Below are 20,117 nucleotides of genomic sequence, written 5' to 3'. Positions count from 1 at the left end.
ATAGTCTTGTGTGTGTTACTAGAACTGACAACTTTTCAGTAGATTTATTTTGGAGTGCCGGTGCTAGCCAGACTGCCCTTTTGCACCCAGCTCAAACAAGGAAACTTTTGTTTCTAGTCAGTTTCAGTTGTGTTCCTTGTCAGTTTCACTGCCCCCACCTTTCTCATGCTATTTTGGCTGAAAACCAGCAAGGAAGAAGAATAAATTCAGTCACAAAACATCTGTCAGTATTACTCTTTATCCCTGGGCATAGCTTGTTAAGGGCTTGTGTATAAAGGGGAAACTAAGGAAAATTAATCCTAATTGATTAACGGTTTGAATTTATAGTGAATTAGTTAAACTGCATTAAATCCCTGTGTGAATGCTCTTGTTCAGAATTAAAGTGGTCTTCATTCAGTTGATCTTAATTCACTCTGGAATGTCATGACAGGTTATTTTTAAGAGCATTTAAAAATAAAAAACAAATGTTCAAATCACTGTAAGTCACTAATTTATAGATATAAAACTGAACACTTTCCGCCATGCATCAGCTGAGGGGGTTTGCAGAGCATGAGCCGCAGGTGAATCCAATGAGCCTCTTAGCCCCAGACCCATAGCTTTTACTGGGAATGGAAATACCTCTGCAGAGATGGTTTAGAAAAAGAACGCCCCAGCTGCAAACCATTTGACCTTCAGGCTTCAAAACAGCTGCAGCTTCTATATTGCACTGGCAACCTGCAGCATCAGCTAGATGGATGAACCCTTTCTATAGCACAGTGTGTGCATGCATCAGCTACTCAAGGAAAAGGATGGTCTGTAGCAGCAGTGACACCAGTAGCTCCTCACCACCAGGTCAAAAAACAGGTTTTGAGAAAAACCCCAGCCACACAGACCACACACACACACACACACACACCAAACTCTGCAACACTGAACGCAGGCAGCTTCAGGCCGTCAGAGGATCTGAGCAGTGAGGTTCCCTCCCAACAGTTTCCCATAATTTAGGGGTCTCTCCCCCAGACCACAGGTGTTTCATCCGCTATGAAAGTTCAAAACCAAGAGTGAGTTAGTCTGTCTTCTAAACCAGCATCTGGTTTAACCGAACTAACCGTTTGCCAACACCCTTTTGCCAGTAGTACTACAGGATAGCTTGTACTGCCCCCTGGTGCTGGGCAGAAGTACAGCCAGATTGTAACAGGCGGCCAACCAATGTCACGTCACAGCCAACGCCCCAAGATCCACCGTCAGCAGTTCTACACAGAAGATTCGTGTTCCAATAGTAAAACTTCATACTTCTTTCTGCAAAAGTGAGTCAGTATAATTAGTGCAGGGAGAACACAGATACAGAGCAGTACTTTGCCCAGGGTCGAAATCAGAGCTGGGCCTAGAACCCACGACCTTCTGACTTCCAGTCGATTGCCTTACTCATTGGTTGGGGTCAGGAGAATAAATAGCGACAGCAAACACACAACGGGACATCCCATTTCAGCCGTTATTGCCACAGGGCACAAGGAGATAGGGCTGAACAGCCAATCACGCCTGTTTGGAAGAGAATCTTAAATCTAGGCTTAAAGGCTTTTCTGGTGATGTTTTCCAGGCCAAGATACTTCACGTTAACGCTTCTAGCTTTCAGTGTTGACCCCACCCATGAAAACCCAATCTACAGATGTGAGACACGGTCAACGAGGTATCTTTTAAAAAGGTCAGGATTTCTGGGGGCTCAAAAGAATGACAGGCCAACTCTCTGTAGGAGCCAGATACTAGTCCCTCAGTGATGCTGATGTTTTGATGAGATAAGGGGCTAGGTAAAGCTGATTTCAGCTCCCTTCACCACAAAACAGGGGCGTGGGAGGCAGGGAATCTCCTTTTACCAAATAAAGAGGGTAAAAAGAGTTATCAGCTTCTCTGAGGGGCAGGAAACGTTGAGAGTTCCTTTAAATTCCATCATCGGTGAAAGAGACGGCAGGGAAAGACTTGTGCAAAAGTGACTTGTCTCCTTCTCCATCAGCTTTGACCCGATTGAACCAGCTAGAATGGTAATCACCAGTGGTTGGCCTGGAAGCTGCTTCCATACAACACTCCCGCAACTTTACGCCCCACAGCCAGGTTGCAAGGCCCAACACTGTTCAAACAGCCGTCACCTCTTCTGTCCAGGACAGCTTGGCCCACGAGCCTGTGGTGGAAGTGTCCTGAACTTCCTTCCCTGCTGTGCCAACCCAGGAGCTGCCAACATGGAACTCCCAGCTGAGACGCTAGCCAGTCACCCATCCCATTGCTCCCCACAATGGAGCCACAGGCATTTTGCCTAGTGTGATTCCGAGTGACAGAATCAACGGGGCTTCCAGCGCTTCCTTGGGGAAGACTATGCCACAGTCTAACGTGCCAGCAGCCTATGCTTTGATTCCAGCCAACACCCAGAAGTTCCAGACATACAACGGGGTGTGATTTTCTCGGGCAGGGAGACTGAAAAGGAACAATTTCAAGTCGAGGCTGCAGGGGCCTGACAGAGCATCATGCAAATGGCACCAAAAATGAACCATTCTGAAACGGTCTCAAAGAGGCGGCCTGCCTTTAACAGGCAGCAGGAGCAGATCACGGAGCGTTGTAACTAACACTCCGCTCTTCCATTCTGTGCGGTTACAAGCAGAGCCTGCGTTTGTCTGGCCAAGAGACAGAGGATGCCCATTTAACCTCTCCCAACAACAAAGCATGTTAGATGCAAGCAGGAAATTGGACCATTGTGATTTCAGGATCTGAGGAGCTCAGGTGCCCTGAACTCACAGCTACAGATGGACTCGGGGGAAAGGTAGCGTTTGGCACCTGGGAAAGACAACCCAGGCTACCAGGTTCTACTCTAGCCGTTCCCCAAAGGAGACCACAGTGCATATGCAGACGCTGTATTCCACCGGGGAGAGATTTGGACGAAGGGCACCGCTCGAGTAAAGCATTCATACTGGCGTATCCAGCATGCAGGTGTGGAGAGCGCGTGGCTGTCGAGATTCTACAGAAGACAACCAAGGATGCTTCAGGCCAAGCCAGGCTGCCCTCTCCTGCGCGGGGAAAGAGACACAGAACTCTGTTCTCTTTGGAAACTGGCTTTCAGTCCCATCTTTGACAGACCGGGGAAGGCAGAGCAGAATCTGGCAGCAAGGAGCGTTGCAAATCTCCCCCGACAGAGCGTCTCACTGAGATATATGGGTGAAGGGGGAAAAATAACAAAAACAAAAACATCCAAGACAGAAATGGGTTTCTATTTCCTTCACTCGCGCGCGTGAGGGGTTGAGGGAGGGCGGGGAGAGAGGAGAGAGAAGAGAAGAGAAGAGGATGAGCAGCTGTGAGGCAAGGGAGGCTGAAGGGACCTGGAGACCCAAAGGAACATAGCAGCGAGATGGAGACAGAAGGTCAACTTGCTAACATTAGCAGAGCCCTGCTGGCCTAAGATAAACATAGGAAGTATCTACCTTCGCCGGACAAGGCCAGGCTGCACCAGTGCAGAGTGCCCTCTGCTGCTGGGAGAAGCTGCTACAGAAAGGATTTTATTTCGGTATGTAGCTAGCTACATGGAGGCTAATGGTGGGGGCCTGCATGATTTGAACTAAGAAGGGACAGAGCCACTGACATTTTAAAGAGCATTTGGGTCATTTCCCAAGGTCACTTTGCTGTAGTGTCACTGATACTCAGAAAGCAGAGTCCAGATTCTCACTGCCCTGTGTAACCTTCCCCTATGCTCTGCTCTGCTCCCCCTCGCCCCAGAAGAATTACCAGGGCACCAAATGACATCTTGGGGCAGAAACAGAAGATCCTAAGCTGCAGCGATGCCAGCTGCTGTGCACAGAGACCAAGCTTAGCTCGACCTAGGCTATGCAGACAGGGACATCTGGGTGGGGCTCCCAGCAGAGCACTGAGCAGGAAGTATCCAATATACTGCTGTCACTGCAGGGGGCATGGGAGACAAGGCGCAGACGGGAACAGCATTTTCCTTCCCCACGTTTGTTACCAGTCGGGAAAGGTCTGATCTTTAGCTGACACTAGCTGGGCCTGAGTTTTCAGATGCAGGGCATGAACATGCAGTGGGAGCCAAGAGGGGGATCTGGGGAGGCAGAGTTAACACTTTGGTAACAGGCTTTTTCTGGCCTGCAACACTCAGGGCTCCTGAGCATGGCTGGGGAGCCTGGCCCCCTCCCTCATGCTCATAGTTACTGTTGCTTTCAGAGGAGGAAGTTTAACTGCCTTTCCCTGAAGGTCTCTTTAGCTGTTTCTAGCTCCCTCTGAAGTATGCAGTTGCTCCTGGGCCACTGGAGAGCTGCCAGAGAGATCAGAGTTCATTTAAGCAGAGTCCATCCCCCAGTAGACAGGGCACCAATGTATTGTAAGTGAAATCCGAGAGTGGGTTACATTCCCCCCAAATCCACAGACACCGCAAAGATCCATTCCTGGCTAGCCCTTGGGGTCAAACACAGAGGGGTATATCTTATCCCAAACTACAAAGCAACTGAAAGCCTTCCTGAGTGTGAGCCAATCCCAGCAGCGTTTGAGGCAAGAGCATTTCCGAGAAAGCCAGATTATGGGCTGCTGCCTTGAACCAGACTAGGATCTGAATTCAAGGGGGCACAGGGACATGTGGTAATGTGATCACCCCAAGCACCCTCACACACACACACACACACACACACTGGGGCCAAGGAAGGAGGGCAGCCTCTTGCAGAAGCCGTTCCCCCCCCAGCCATGGGCTGTATACCCCAAAGCACTGCCTGTCATCAGTGGTTTGGGTGTTGCTAAGAGACACATTCAGATTCCATGCAGGTTCATCCCCTGCCACGTGTGCAGCAGCTGCTCACGCAACACCATTTCACAAGACACTGATCGCACAAGCTGCTGGGTGTCACAAGAGTTTCAACTGAGCCCCCGCAACCGCCACCCTCCCCCAACGGTGCGCTCTCCTCCCTCCCCTTCCAATGTCCCTGCTCGTTTCTTGAAGGTGGAAAGAGCAGGGAGGAAACTCGGTTACAAAATCAGACACCCTAGAAATAAAAGCTCTGCAGACCTCAGAACCAAGCTCTCGGCTGAGATGAGTTCCTGCATTTCATGCCTGAACCAAAAACCTCCACAGCTGCCTCTTATAATCCACCGCTTTGTTGGTCTCTTCCGGTGAGACTGGTTACAAAAAAAGTCAGAAGAACACCACAGTTGATTTCCGCCCCGCTATATTTCATACCTGTGAGCTCTGCCTGGGCGTGAGCTGGTCGATCAGGTGATGGCAAGTGTTAAGAGTTTGAGGCGAGTGTAGCTAGCTTTGCCCTGTTGTCCCCGAAGCCTTTCCTGAGAGGCAAATGGTGATACTTCAAAAACAAACCAATGGAAAAGAAGGTTTATACACAGCTGCCTGTGGCTTCTGCTGGTTGGGTAGAGATTCCAGATCATCCTCATCTTATTTACAGTGTCAGGACCCCATCTGAGAGTCTAGGAGAGTCCTCAGCTCTGCCCCACCTTGGCCGGGAGAGCAGGAGCAGGCAAAACCAGACACAGAAAACTGAAAATCCTGTTCACTTCCTAGCTTCTCCGACACATCGCCCTGGCTCCTAAAGCAGCAGCTGCGAGTCAGGGGTTTTGGTCTGGCAGCCCTGGCACATTCGTTTGTGTCTAAGCAGCCGATCTGTCCTGGAGAAGCTCTGCGAAAGATGGAGAAAAGAGAAGGGAGTTATTGCAACATCAAATCCAGCCAATAAGAAAAGCACCAATGCAGGGCAGCGTGCGCTGCTGGGGTCTGTTATGGGAACGGCAGGACCAATCTTCAGAGCTAGGAAAGACTCCTAGGACAGCAAGGCACGGCTAGATTCCCTGCTGAGCATGGGGAGCTGGACTCAGGTCCAGCTCCCCCACACTCGGGGTGCTTTGTGCTGACCCCAGCCCAAGTTATAGTAGTCTGAGGGCTGCTCTTGCTTACACAAGTGGCCTAGGATCACTTAGGCAACTGGTTTTCAAACCATGGGTCACGGCAGCTCTGGTCAGCACTGCCTAACGGGCCATTAAAAGTCCTGTTGGCTGTGCTGCCTGGCTAAGGCAGGCTAGTCCCTACCTGTTCCAATGCCATGCTGCACCCCTGAAGTGGCCAGCAGCATGTCTGGCTCCTAGGCAGGGGGGGTCACAGGGCTCTGCCCCTGCCCTGAGCACAGGCTCCGCACTCCCATTGGCCGGTGTTCAGGGCAGGGGCAGAGCATAGAACTGTACCTGCTGCGGTCTGCTTCTGGGGGCGCAACATGGTCCGCGGTGCCAGGACTGGTGGGAAGCCTGCCTTAGCACCCCCGCTGCTGAACAGGAGCCGCCGGAGGTAAGCCTGTGTTCCAACCCCCTGCCCTGAGCCCTGCCCCGAAACCCAGAGTCCCTTCCTGCACCTCAAACCCCTCATCCCCAGCCCAGAGCCCTGACCCCCTCCTGCATCCCAACCCCCTGCCACAACCCTGAACCCCTGTCAAACCCAGAGCCCCCTCCCTCACACCAAGCCCCTCATCCCCAGCCCAGACCCCCTCACACACTCCAACCCCTCAGCACAGCCCAGAGCACCCTCCCATACCCTGAACCCTCATTCCCGGTCCCACCCTACAGCTCTCACCCCAACATTCTGCCCCAGCCCTGAGCCCCAAACCCCCCCATCCCCAGCTCTGTTGGGTCATGGACATCAACAATTTTCTTCAACTGGGTCACCAGGAAAAAAAACAAAAAAAAACCAAAAACAAAAAGGTTGAAAACCACTGACTTTGGCAGTGAATGGTTAGCACAGCCATGTCCCATCCCCACTCTCTACCCCAGCTTTTAATTCCCCCTGGGTGGGTCCCTAACTTCTCTCATGAGAATTGGATACTGGCCATTTTCAGCCAGTATCCAACCTCTTTTGCACTGTTTGAGGAACACAAGGGGCCGGATCGTAACCAAGGATCTGGCCCAGTGCCCAGCCACGCTGCTCAGCTGACCGAGCCGGTGTCTAGAGAGAAGAGACAGCTCCACATGGTTAAGTAGTTGGCTGTTCTGCACTGCTCTACTGGGTGGGAGCCTGGAGTCTAACCCAGCTCTGACACCAACTCTGCAAGACAGCTGGGCCAACGGTTTCCATATGTGGCTACTGACTGGGGGTGCCTCTGTTTTGGGGGAGCCATCCCGGGTGGCTGCTGGGCACCTGCAATCCCAGCGGAAGTCCAGGAGAGCTGGCAGAGCTCACAGCTCTCATGTCATGGATAATGGAGGGACCCTAAAAGGGCAACGATTTCTGACCTTAAACCCTTCACTAACCCCTTCTTCCCAGGGGGCTGTGGGAGGGTTTGCTCATGCCTCTGCAGCGCTAGGAAGATGAGTCGTGCTCTGTGGGCCCTAGGCACAGAACTGCACTGCTAGGGACAGACCAAAAGCAGCACCAGGCAGATTTGACCGGGCCAGAGCAAACCAGGAATGAATTCCCAGCAAGCCCTCATCCAGGCTGTTCGTAGGAGGACACTGGTTCTGATAGGAAGGAAGTGGTTTCCCCCGCTGTGCGCGTACAGATCTGAGCATGCTAGCTCCCAGGGATAAGACACTGTCCTGCTCCAGGAAACCATGGAGCCTGGCAGCGCGAGACCAGGTCCTTCTGAGCACAGAGCCTGGGCTGATACCTCGTCCCAGGAAGGGGCATCTCCTCCCCACGCCCAGCTGCTGCAGGAGTAACCCTTGCAGGCCGTGGATGGGGGAGTGTCTGCAGCAAAGCGACCCCACCGCTCGCTCGGTGGCATGCCTGGCTGGGGGTGGGGGTTACCTGCATGCAGCGCTCGCACTGGTAGGGTTTTTCACCACTGTGTACACGCTTGTGGCGCTCTAGGTGGTACTTCTGGATGAAGCGCATGTCACACAGATCGCACTCGAACGGCTTCTCCCCTGGCGAAGAGCAGAGGGGGCTGTGATAGGGAGGCTTGTACTGCCCACTGCCCCCCCCCCGCGTCCTCTCCAGTGCTGGCATGGAGCCTCATGCCACCGCCTGGCTCCGAATCCCCACTGTCCTGCATGACCCAGCCTTGCCCTAGACCCTCACGCCAGTCTGTTTGGCTTGCATCTCCACCCTCGTCTCCTACTGTGCCCCCCATTTACCCTATCAATAATGCCACTTCGAACCACCTCTCCCCTTCATTTCCCTTTCCTAGTCCTGTCTCCACGCCTTCCTCTGTGCTGCCCCCTACCCATGGGCAGCCTCTTAACCCATTTGCAAAACTGCTGCCTTCTCCCCATTCAGCGCTGCCCCAGACGGAAAGATCATTCACCAGGCTGGTCTGCATTAACTGATCAAGAGGTGCATGCCCCACAGCTGAGTAACCATCTGATCTTGTGGCTGTGGTGCTTCGTCGCTGCACCACACGTCAGTTTCCCTTGAAAACTCACCAGGACAGGGATGGATTTAATCCCGCACGTCATCCCCTCTGCACACCCTGTTTGGTCCCCCTCTTTTCTCTGATGTCACAGCCCCACCCTATTCTACAGCTCATAGCTCTCCGCAAGCTGGGCTGTTCAGGGCGAAGCAGCAGAAAAGCAAAGAGAGAGGCAAAGAGCTAGGGACATAAGATCTTCCACCATCATGATCCAGGCTCTCAGCAAGGAACAGCTCATACGGCAACAGCTGCTTACTCTTAGTCAGATCCAGCGATAGCAGCTAGAACGCAATGCAACGAAGGCACCACCTTTAAAGGTAGCATTCGCAAACTCTGTGCCCAAGACCTAATGCCCAGGCAGGTACATGTTCTGAATTAAACATTGTTAGGACACTAGTGCCCTCTTGCAACCTTTCTGCTTAAAGAGCCGAGCTGTTTGATTAAAAGAGGCCCTTGCCCCCACTGGAGCACAGCTCAAGCTACAGACGCAGCTGGAGTTACGGATCAGCCTCTCAATGCTTCACCCCCGTTCTGCTTCTGAGCCAGAAGGCCCACAGCAGCCATCGGCAGAGCAAGACCCTCGCTCTCCTGGCTCTTTACCAGTATGGATGAGGATGTGTCTCTTGAGATGGTAGCTGCTCCGAAAGGCTCCGTAGCAGTGCTCACAAATAAAATTCTTGGGGATTCTCAGCTGGAAGGAGCCGTTCTGCTCAATCACCATCACCTGTGAAGCACAGACAGACCCTCACCGTTCCAGCGTATGGCACAGTGAGCACATAACACTGCTCTAGGGTCACGTTCTGCCAAACTATTCACCCCTTCCTACCCCCTTCCATTTGGTGATGTCCAAGCACTCCTTTGAACTCTTCAGGGCAGGGATCATTTTTGTCATGTGTCTGTGCAGTGCCTAGCACAACAAGACTCCGGGGCCCCTAGCCACTGCATTAAAGATTGTGAAGCACTTTGAGATCTCCCGATGAAAAGCTCTACATACGAGGTAGGTACCATGATTACTGCTATAATATAAATAATTTAGCCTCCCAATCCTCCTAGAAGGTAAGAAGGAAGATGAAGACATCAAGAGGTTAAAGGATATGCTTGTGACCAAGCAGCAAGCCTATGGCAGGTCCAAGGACAGAACTCAGGAGTTCTGATTCCAAGTCCCATTGCTTTACCCACAAGACCATTCTTCCCATTTTAGCAGAGATTCTTCTTGCAGGTGAGACGAGCTCAGTACTGCAGGGAGAGCTAGTATCTGCCACATGATGCGAGTTCACATTTTGGTTTGAGGGTATCGTGTGTCCCTGCCCCACCTTTACCCCAGTGTCACTCTTGAAGCCTGCGAATCCATTTCTCGGCTACAAGGTGCTGGGCCCTCAAGGCTGAACAGTGTGATTACAAAGAGCTGGATGCCTGAGCCGCGTGATTGTTTGAAGCTAAACACCTGAAACGCTCTGCTGTCTGAGAAACAGGCAACAATGCCAACAGCTCACTCAGAAAGACAGGTTGGCCCTGAGCGTGGTAAGACTTCATAAGGCAGCCCCATCTGCCCCACTCCTCCCTGACCATATGACGGACGATTACCTGCCTTTTTAATGGTCTTTTTTGGCTGCGATGCTTCTGCTGGCTCTGCCTCTTTACGGCTGCGAGATTTCTCGCTTTCCTGGCGGAGACCCTTAAGGAGAGAAAACGGGTCAGTTCTTTCCCTGTGTGCATTTCCAGAGCCCCTTGCCCCCCAGAACCCTCTGGAGACACCCTGAGCCATTACATTTAGACACTCCTCTCTAGTCATGTCAGTGACAGTAGGGATGGTGATGGGGCAGGATCAGGGTAGAGATAACACCTGTAACAGCTCCCCACATACCAGCATGTTCGGGCTGTTCCCTCTCTCTCCATTCTCTGTCTGCTTGGAGCTCTGTTTTGGCATCATCTTCTTGCTGGCAACAGTTGGCACGAGGCACACCCCAGAGAGGCCCTCACAGGCCAGGAGACTTGCCTAAGAGACGAGACAAACAACCATGAAAGATGCAGGGTTGAGCTGAGCTTAGCCAGCCAGCCATAACCTAACCAGCCACTGCCCAAACATGCCAGTGCCCTCTAACAAAATGAATCGGACATAGTCAGCTACATGTGCAATTACACCACCCTCTGGTGGCTGGAGGTCTACAAAGTGGGTCTATAAATTAATACTACTGGTAGCGAATGGGAGAGTTCCCTTGAGCTTAAGGAGTGCAATGTTTTGGGAGCAAGCGTTCCAGTTTTGTGTTGTGTCTGCAACCGTGTTGGCTGCACATGCTTAGCCTCCTGTTTAATTCAACAGATACCCTGTTTGATCAGAACTACATCGTTTGCATTTAGTATCTACTTCTACCCGCTGTCACTGTGGGTCACCAAGGGCTCTGCAGCCCATTCAGCTTGACAGTCACCTCCTTGTGACGTTCAATTCCTGTTACAGATGGGAAAATTGGGGCTCATTACCTGAGCCATCTTGTCTGTCCTCAACAAACGGATTGTAACAATTCTTTAGCCTTAATTCTCTCCCAGGAAAGAATTTTACGATTAGAAAGATTTTTTTTTTTTTTTTCAGTTAATCATTTTTTGCTGGTCTTGTCCAGTACCCTCCACTTTGCCGACATCTTTCTGGATTCTGAGAGCCTGGAATCGTGTGTGGCGTTCTAAGGGAGTCTTCCCCCAGCACTGCCGGGAGCTGGAGAAGCTAGACGGGAAGGTAATTGACTGCACCGCTTTTACAGATGAGTCATCCCAACTCTAGTCCTGCTTCTGGATGGATTCTGGATAAAGGGGTTTGATCGCCGTGCCTCGATATCGCTGCAGACACTTCTCTGGTTTAGTCTGAGCCTGCAAGTTTAAAAAAAAAAAAAAAAGCATAACTGATTCAATTGACAAGGGATGCCTAGAGAAAGAAGCTTCTTTATCTGTGAGTGAAAGCACTTTCATTCAAAGAGAACCCAGGCAAAATTGCTTAATATTAGCAGAGGTTTTGCTGGAAGATGGGGAGAAGACACATAATTCTCTCTCTCTCTCCTGTTTACGAGCTTCTCTAAGCCCTGTGCAAGCAGTTAGCCTTGACAACAACATTTTGCAGATGGGGAGACAGACATAGAAGTAAAGTGACTGGCCCCAGGTCACACAGTCAGAACTGAGACTAGAATCCAGGAGTTATGACTCTCAGTGATCTGCCCTAACCTCTAGCCATACTCCCATCCCAACGCTGGGAAGAGAACCTGGGAATCCTGACTGCCACCTTGTGTTCAAACACACCCCTTCATTCTTCGAATACCAACATATACAGAAAGGCTGCACTGGGTGCTCTTCCACATTATTATTTCACAGTTAAGGAGAAAGTGTCTAGAAGTCACAACTTTCTATTCTTAGAAACAGGAAATAAAGTCTGACTCTGTAGTGCCAGCTGCCTTCTCCGCGATGCTGCACAGAAATACAGTGAGACTGCAAATGAGCAAGCAATAATGACAATTGTGGATTGGTTTCAGAGTAGCAGCTGTGTTAGTCTGTATTCGCAAAAAGAAAAGGAGTACTTGTGGCACCTTAGAGACTAACAAATTTATTTGAACATAAGCTTTCGTGAGCTACAGCTCACTTCATCGGATGTGGATTGCGGTTCCTGTCCATGCATGCAGAAGTGGAGTGAGAGAGCAAGTTTGTGATTTACAAGAAGAGCAACACACACATTGGCGTGAAATACTATGAGTGCGGAGACACAGTGCAGCACAAGTGAGGTCCAGTGCCTGAATCGGAGGAAGCAGGTACCACAATAGGTGCTCAGTGTAGCATCTCAGAGCGCACACAGGGTAAGTGTGCACAAGCACCCAGGTTGTTGCAAGGGAGCCCTGCTAAATACAAGTGCATCTGCAGCACGCTCACGTGCAACAGCCCCAGCCTGTGCACAAGCGTGCAAAACCACAGCACGGGTGTGCAACCATGCAGCTACGCCCAAGGCGGTGACCCAAGAGTGCAACGTTGCAACCTGTGCTTGTGTCTGAGTGCAAGGCCTGAGCACGAGTGTGCACACAAGCGCGTGGGGGGCGGGTAAGACCCAACGCCCACAAGTGTGCAAGTCGCACCCCCGAGCGTGCAAGGGCCCCGGCGCGAGCGTACAAGCGCATGCGCGCACGGCCGAGGCGCAGGGGGGTGCAAGGCCGAGCCGGCCCCGGCCCCGGCCCCCTGAGGGATGGGGCCCCTTGGCCCCCGGGGCCCGCTGCCCGTCGGCTGGGGGATCCGTACCTGGCTCGGCCGCTGCGGGCTCCGGGCTCCGCCGTTGCCTCCGTGCCCTCCCCCGGGAGACAAGTTTACAAACAGCGGCCCGAACCCTCTCGGCCGCCGCCGCTACCCCGGAACCGGAAGCGCTTGACACAGGGGTCACGTCCAGTCCGCCGGGCGGGGCCAGCGCATGCGCACGGCCTCTCCTGAGGCCGCCCCTGCTGCCATCTTGGTGCAGGGAAGTGAGAGGGAGGGAGCTGTTACCAGGGTAACCGTGAGGCGGGAGAGGGAGATTCTGAGGCCGGGTTCGCCTTGGCCCCCATATAAACCCCTGGGGGAGGGGCTCTCCCTGGCCACACCCCAATATACACACCCGGTGGGAGGGGCTCTCCCTGGCCCCACCTCCCCATTTACACCCCTCTGGTAGGAGTGGCTCTCCCTGCCCCCCCAAAATACCCCCCTAGGGGAGTGGGCTCTCCCTGGCCACACCCCAATATAGACCCCCCGGTGGGGGGGGCTCTCCCTGGCCACACCCCAATATACACCCCTGGGAATGAGGGGATTGTGCCCCACTCCCATCAGTGGTGAACTGGGGCACCAGGGCATTGAGGGGGGTCCTTTGCACCGCAACCCCTCTCCACCATCAGGGTGAAAACAAATACCCTCTCTCTGGTGAGAGGAATCCAGACATTTGGGAGAAACCTAGGGTGACCAGATGTCCCAATTTTATAGGGACAGCCCCAATATTTGGGGCTTTGTCTTATATAGGCACCTATTACCCCCAATTCCCTGTCTCGATTTTTCACACTTGCTATCTGGTCACCCTAGAGACACCCCATCTTGCAGTCCTGTGCTGCAAGGCAGGGAAGCATCTATTTCACCTGAAGAAGATCTCAAAATGCTTTGCAAACCCCCATGAAGAGCCACAACCCATCTGCCAGGTAGGGCTGTGTTGTTATCATCCCTGATTTACAGATGAGGAAACAGAGGCACAGAGGAGTGATGTGGTTAGGGTCACGCAGCAAGTCAACAGGAGTCTGGCCTTGTCCTAACACAGTGCGACAGTGCAGGGGATAGAACCAAGTTTGCTAGACAGGGCCAGCATGCCAGTCCTATTGGTACAAGGTTGCCTTCACTTCAGAACTTCTGTACTTCACAAGTAAACACACACTTCTCAGGGAGGCTGCCAGCTGGGTCTGTTTTGAAAGATGAAAGAGTGGCTGGGGAGGGGGAAAGTGCTTTAAAAGTGTCTTGCAGCCTGAAAAGCTTGGTCTTTTGACACTCAGAGAAAGGGTCCGGGTTTAAATCTGATGGACAGTGCTGACAGCTAATGGCTCATGGTGTCCAGTGTGTTATGATTTTGGTGAGTCTCAGAGCTTCTCTTAGGTGATAATAATAATCCCTAGCTTTTATCAAGAGCTTTCCATCAGTAGATCTCAAAGCACTTTACAAAGTATCATTACTCCCATTTAACAGATGGGGAAACTAAGGCATAAAGAGGGGAAGTGACTTGCCTGAGGCCATCCAGCAGGCCAGTGGCAGGAATAATAATAGAACCCAGGTTACCTGAGTCCCAGTCCAGCACACATTACCTCTCTCAGTGTTCATGTCACAAAAGCCACCAGCACAAAGGGCACTAATTAGTGTCTTTCTTGTTACTCCTATTTATGAATTAATGATTAATTAATAATTAATCACAAAGAACCAGGGATCACCCAACGAAATTAAAAGGCAGCAAGTTTAAAACAAACAAAAGGAAGTACTTCTTCACACAATGCACAGTCACCCTGTGGAACTCATTGCCAGGGGATGTTGTGAAGACCAAAACTGTACCAGAGTTCACAAAAGAACTAGAGAAGTTCCTGGAGGATAGGTCCTTCCATGGCTATAAGCCAAGATGGTCAGGGATGCAACCCCATGCTCTGGGTGCCCCTAGCCTCTGACTGCCAGAAGCTGGGAGTGGAGGACAGTAGATGGATTACTCAATGGTTGCCTGTTCTGATCATTCCCTCTGAAGCTCCTGGCATTGACCACTATCAGAAGACAGGATACTGGGCTAGACGGACCGTTGGTCTGACCCAGTGTGGCCGTTCTTATAGGGTATCACTTACGGGACTAAGGCAGATCTCAATTATGGTAGGTACTGAACAAACATTGAGTAAATAGTCCCTGGTTGAAGCAATGGATGGGCCAGGGAGGCAGAACTCCCATCCCAGCCCTAGACACTGCCTTCCATGACCAGGATGGATGGATGCACATGAACGGAGAGCAGTGGACGGGGTCAAAGCATACCCTGCTGCTGCCTGTGCTGTACTGGCTGGGGATGTCAAGCTGGTACTTTCCATCAGTGCTAAATTAGTATTATTATTATTTTTGAACATTTGTATTGTGGTAGCACCCAGGAGCCCTAGTCACGGAGCAAAAAGAAAAGGAGTACTTGTGGCACCTTAGAGACTAACAAATTTATTAGAGCATAAGCTTTCGTGAGCTACAGCTCACTTCATCGGATGCATTTGGTGGAAAAAACAGAGGAGAGATTTATATACACACACACAGAGAACATGAAACAATGGGTTTATCATACACACTGTAAGGAGAGTGATCACTTAAGATAAGCCATCACCAACAGCAGGGGGGGGAAGGAGGAAAACCTTTCATGGTGACAAGCAGGTAGGCTAATTCCAGCAGTTAACAAGAATATCAGAGGAACAGCGGGGGGTGGGGTGGGAGGGAGAAATACCATGGGGAAATAGTTTTACTTTGTGTAATGACTCATCCATTCCCAGTCTCTATTCAAGCCTAAGTTAATTGTATCCAGTTTGCAAATTAATTCCAATTCAGCAGTCTCTCGTTGGAGTCTGTTTTTGAAGCTTTTTTGTTGAAGTATAGCCACTCTTAGGTCTGTGATCGAGTGACCAGAGAGATTGAAGTGTTCTCCAACTGGTTTTTGAATGTTATAATTCTTGACGTCTGATTTGTGTCCATTCATTCTTTTACGTAGAGACTGTCCAGTTTGGCCAATGTACATGGCAGAGGGGCATTGCTGGCACATGATGGCATATATCACATTGGTAGATGCGCAGGTGAACGAGCCTCTGATAGTGTGGCTGATGTGATTAGGCCCTATGATGGTATCCCCTGAATAGATATGTGGACAGAGTTGGCAACGGGCTTTGTTGCAAGGATAGGTTCCTGGGTTAGTGGTTCTGTTGTGTGGTGTGTGCTTGCTGGTGAGTATTTGCTTCAGATTGGGGGGCTGTCTGTAAGCAAGGACTGGTCTGTCTCCCAAGATCTGAGAGAGCGATGGCTCGTCATTCAGGATAGGTTGTAGATCCTTGATGATGCGTTGGAGGGGTTTTAGTTGGGGGCTGAAGGTGATGGCTAGTGGCGTTCTGTTGTTTTCTTTGTTGGACGGAGCAAGATCCCACTGCACTAGTGCTGTACAAACAGGCCGTCCTTGCCCCACCGTTTTAAAAGAACGTGCATCCCAAAGGGATTTTTGCCTAACAATCCCTGTGCATTGAAAAATCCCCCCACCTTAGGGCAGGGAGCTGGCAGCTAAGGGACTCACTATTCCCTGTGAAGCTCCTAAGAGAAACAAGGATCTACGCGGACTCCTGCGATCCCCTGACCTACAGACCCCTTGCAATAAGTGTACACAGCCCCACCGTCACTGAAAGGGGTTTCAGAAGCAAGGGGGACCCTTGGTGGCAGGGAGTGGCAACTGCAGCCTTCATGACTGCCACAATCACGTTTCACAGATTGCAGATCTGGGATGTCGCAGGTGAGAAATTCCCGTTGGCTTAAAATAAAGTGTGCCTTGCTGTTGAAATGCCTATTTGCGCTCCATAAAAGTCTGGCAGGGATCTGTCCCTTGTTGGTGCTGGCCAGTCCCGTGACGATACCATGTGGACTGACCCCTGTAGTTAATTTCCCATTTGGATCAGTAGGCCAGGGTATAGGAATTGATCCTGATGTGGTGTGCTGGCCACGCTGCTCCCACAGAGTTCCTTTTCCCTCCCCACCTTCCCCTCCTTTAGGGGGTACTCACGCAGAAAGCAGGCAGCAGGCTGTTGGGCAAAGCACATTTGGAAGGTAGGTGGATTTTTATGAATTAGGGGTGGTTTCTTGGAGTGGAGTAGGTCTGTAAAAGGGTGATATTCATTCTTACAGGTAAATGAGATGGAATAAAGGGTGAGTTCAAAAGTTGAAAATTTAATGATTTACAGTGAAAGGCCTCATCTTACCTGGAGGTTGTGATTGTAACATGCTCTCTGTGACTCAGATCCCTCTCTGCCTTCCAATCACTTTTCAGAACTTGTAGGTTTCATGGTCCTTACTATTCTCAGCCCTGATCATAAACAAGAGTAGTATTTATTTTAACAAACGAAGGAGGAGATTTTCCCCAGGAGCGCAAGTGGCTTAGAAAATCACTGGGGCTTGTGCTCTGAAATCCCTTACGTACTTTTGAAAATATCCTCCTCAACCAGTCAGCAGTGCTGCCAACTCTGATGATTTTATTGCAAGTTTGACAATATCTGGTGCCTGAAAACTGTAGTTCCTGGAGTCCTGTGGTTAGAAGAGCATCTCAGCTATCATTAAAAAAAAAAAAAAGTTTCTAACCCTCATGGTTGCAAAGAAGAGTGTGAAAATGTGAAGCCAATGTGACTTACAGGCTCAGAAAGCAAAGCAAAAGAAGCCCATTTTAATTTTATTTGGTTTAAAATCATGATTTTTGGGACCTCACTCAAGATTTTAGAAAGCTTGGAGTTAAGTGACAGTGAATCAACAGGAGAGAAGTTTGGCTCAAGAAGCAAATTAAAGCCCTGACTCAGGAGAGTATCAGCTTGTGGGAGTTAAGCACATGTTTAATGTCCTTTCCTCAACTGGGGTCAAAGTAATGTGTTCTTTGGGAATGAGCGCTCTCCAGTGGCGCTGCAAGGACCAGAAAAGTTGGGGGGGGCCAAGCAGCAACCAAAATTGGGGGGCAGCTGGGGAATGCCCAGGGGAACAAGGAGTGTCTCCCTCCAGAGCTCCTCCTGTTCCTGCCTTCCCCACTACCTATGCTTGGCTCCTGCTCCTCCTGCGGGTGACCCCACTGTCCAGGTGACCCTGGTACCCAACTCCCGACATCCTCCAGTTCCACCTCGGGCTCCTGGAAGCTCTGGCTTCTGTACTCCCCTGCCTGGTCCTGGCTGCAGCATCCTGGCTCCCCCTGTGCTGACCTGCTACCAAGCACCTATATTCTCAAAAGGGCAGGGACAAGCTGGGGAGGCTCAGGGGAACAAGGGATGACTCCTTGCATGGTCTGTCTGGTCTCCGTCTCCCCCTACCTGTGCTCAGCTCCTGCTCCCCACTTGTATAAATCCATGATATGCCACATCTTGAATACTGCATACAGATGTGGTCCCCTCATCTCAAAAAAGATATACTGGCATTAGAAAAGGTTGAGAGAAGGGCAACTAAAATCATTAGGGGTTTGCAATGGGTCCCATATGAGGAGAGATTAAAGAGGCTAAGACTTTTCAGTTTGGAAAAGAGGAGACTAAGGAGGGATATGATAGAGGTATATAAAATCATGAGTGGTGTGGAGAAAGTGAATAAGGAAAAGTTATTTACTTGTTCCCATAATATAAGAACTAGGCGCCACCAAATGAAATTAATGGGCAGCAGGTTTAAAACAAATAAACGGAAGTTCTTCTTCACTCAGCGCACAGTCAACCTGTGGAACTCCTTGCCTGAGGAGGTTGTGAAGGCTAGGACTATAACAGGGTTTAAAAGGTTTCAGAGTAGCAGCCGTGTTAATCTGTATTCGCAAAAAGAAAAGGAATACTTGTGGCACCTTAGAGACTAACAAACTTATTTGAGCATAAGCTTTCAAGAGAACTGGATAAATTAATGGAGGTTAAGTCCATTAATGGCTATTAGCCAGGATAGTTAAGGAATGGTGTCCCTAGCCTCTGTTTGTCAGAGGGTGGAGATGGATGGCAGGAGAGAGATCACTTGATCATTACCTGTTAGGTTCACTCCCTCTGGGGCACCTGGCATTGGCCACTGTCGGTAGACAGGATACTGGGCTGCATCGACCTTTAGTCTGACCCAGTGTGGCCATTCTTATGTTCTTATGGTGACTCCACTGTGCAGGTGGCCCTGGTTCCTGGCATCACCTGTCTCCTGCCCCTGCACTCCACTGCCTGGTCCTAGCTGTAGCATCCCAGGTTACCTCCATACTGACCTGTTGCCGAGCGCTTGTGTTCTCAAAGTGTGGGGCATGCGTCCCCCGTTTAAAAAGTGGGGAGGCAATTGCCCTTTGCCTGCAAACCCCGCCCCCCCACCCTGGCTCTGTCACCTATGATGCTCTTGCAAGAGCAGGCGTTCCTTTCTCCTTGTTCTCTTCTCTCAATCTCTCCTTGGTCACTCCTCCTTTTGTATCTCAGCATCCATCCTTTCTAGAAGGAAAGCTCTTCAGGGCAGGGACCTTGGCTTCCTTTGTGTCTGTGGTGCTGCCAACTGTAAATAATGCATTATAATAACCAGCAGAGATGGGCCCTGCAGGATCCAAACACTCTAGATTTTGGGGGAGACTTGGATCAGAGTGAGACAAATACTAGGCCAAACCAAATGGATCAGACTGAACAGGCCAGATCTCAGCAACCCTGAAGGTGGTTTTCAAGTTCAACCTTTGCATTTCAGGTGCATAAACTAAGACCTGGCATCTGCAAACAGAATTCAGGGGGGCACGACCACCCTCCCTATCTTTAAGGCTAGATGGGAGAGGAGGCTTGAAACCTCTGCCTCTTGTAACTTGGGGGCTCAGCATGGGGAAGGTTGAGAATCAATGAGGTAAGAAGACCGTAGCCTGCCCTTGATTTGAGTTTTGTATTCGTTACAGTAGGAACCTCCTAAAATTGCTGGAATTTCCATTCCTGAAACAAACGGTTGCTAAATTTAAATCCCCAATAAATGGAAACAAGTCTTCAGGCAGCACTTAATCAGTCTGTGCATTTCCCCAGGAGAACGGCTGTGGCTGGATTGGAAGAAGGCATGGATGGGTTTTATATCCAGTAATAACATTTATAGCTTGGCAGGCTCAGATAAGAGTAAGTACTTCTCATGCTGTAATGTGAGCTGAAAGCCTGTGTAAGATTGGAACATAATTTTTTGTTACCACCTCTGTACATCATTGCATATTCGGCCAGGTGCATGATGGGATTATATTAACTTTTCTTTGAAGTAGCAGTTGTTCGCAGGATTCATGAGGCCAGACTGGATGAACCAGTCATTTGATCCAGTGTGGCAAATCCTCTACAAGGTCTGTTTTGTTCCATTTCTGCACCGGGAGTTGCAAGTTTGCTTTAGCTGTAGGATGCACAGAGCAGGAGAAAGACAGAAGTGAGGGGCATCAGCATAGCAATTCCATTATATCAGGTGTAAGAAAAATTGGTGCAAGTGGGGAGGTAGCACTCACCTGGCACTCAGTGAGCAAGTGTGACTTGCACTGAGCAAGTATTTAGC

At 50.5% G+C, this 20,117-nt stretch overlaps 1 protein-coding gene across 3 annotated transcripts; it reads right to left on the bottom strand.

The window, feature by feature from the left end:
• Positions 1-597: 597 nt before the first annotated feature.
• On the bottom strand, positions 598-12,901 carry ZNF740 (zinc finger protein 740). Of its 3 annotated transcripts, XR_005289693.2 has the most exons (8): positions 12,627-12,901; positions 10,842-11,222; positions 10,228-10,359; positions 9,952-10,038; positions 8,964-9,087; positions 7,760-7,878; positions 5,195-5,648; positions 598-1,278 (listed from the first exon to the last, which is right to left on the bottom strand). XR_005289693.2 is itself a non-coding variant. In XM_043506668.1 (7 exons), the coding sequence occupies exons 3-7, from the start codon at positions 10,257-10,259 to the stop codon at positions 5,559-5,561; spliced, it is 456 nt and encodes a 151-aa protein (XP_043362603.1). In that variant the 5' UTR covers positions 10,260-10,359; positions 10,842-11,222; positions 12,627-12,901; the 3' UTR covers positions 598-5,558. The 3 variants fall into 3 exon arrangements, 2 of the variants coding, with proteins under 2 accessions (XP_043362603.1, XP_038234246.1); XM_043506668.1 differs by having other exon boundaries at positions 598-5,648; positions 9,948-10,038; XM_038378318.2 differs by having other exon boundaries at positions 598-5,648.
• Between the last annotated feature and the right edge of the window lie 7,216 nt (positions 12,902-20,117).

Source organism: Dermochelys coriacea, chromosome 20 (assembly GCF_009764565.3).
Source record: "Dermochelys coriacea isolate rDerCor1 chromosome 20, rDerCor1.pri.v4, whole genome shotgun sequence".
In the NCBI taxonomy this organism is placed as follows: Eukaryota; Metazoa; Chordata; order Testudines; family Dermochelyidae; genus Dermochelys; species Dermochelys coriacea.
This window is presented reverse-complemented; position numbering and strand designations above follow the sequence as displayed.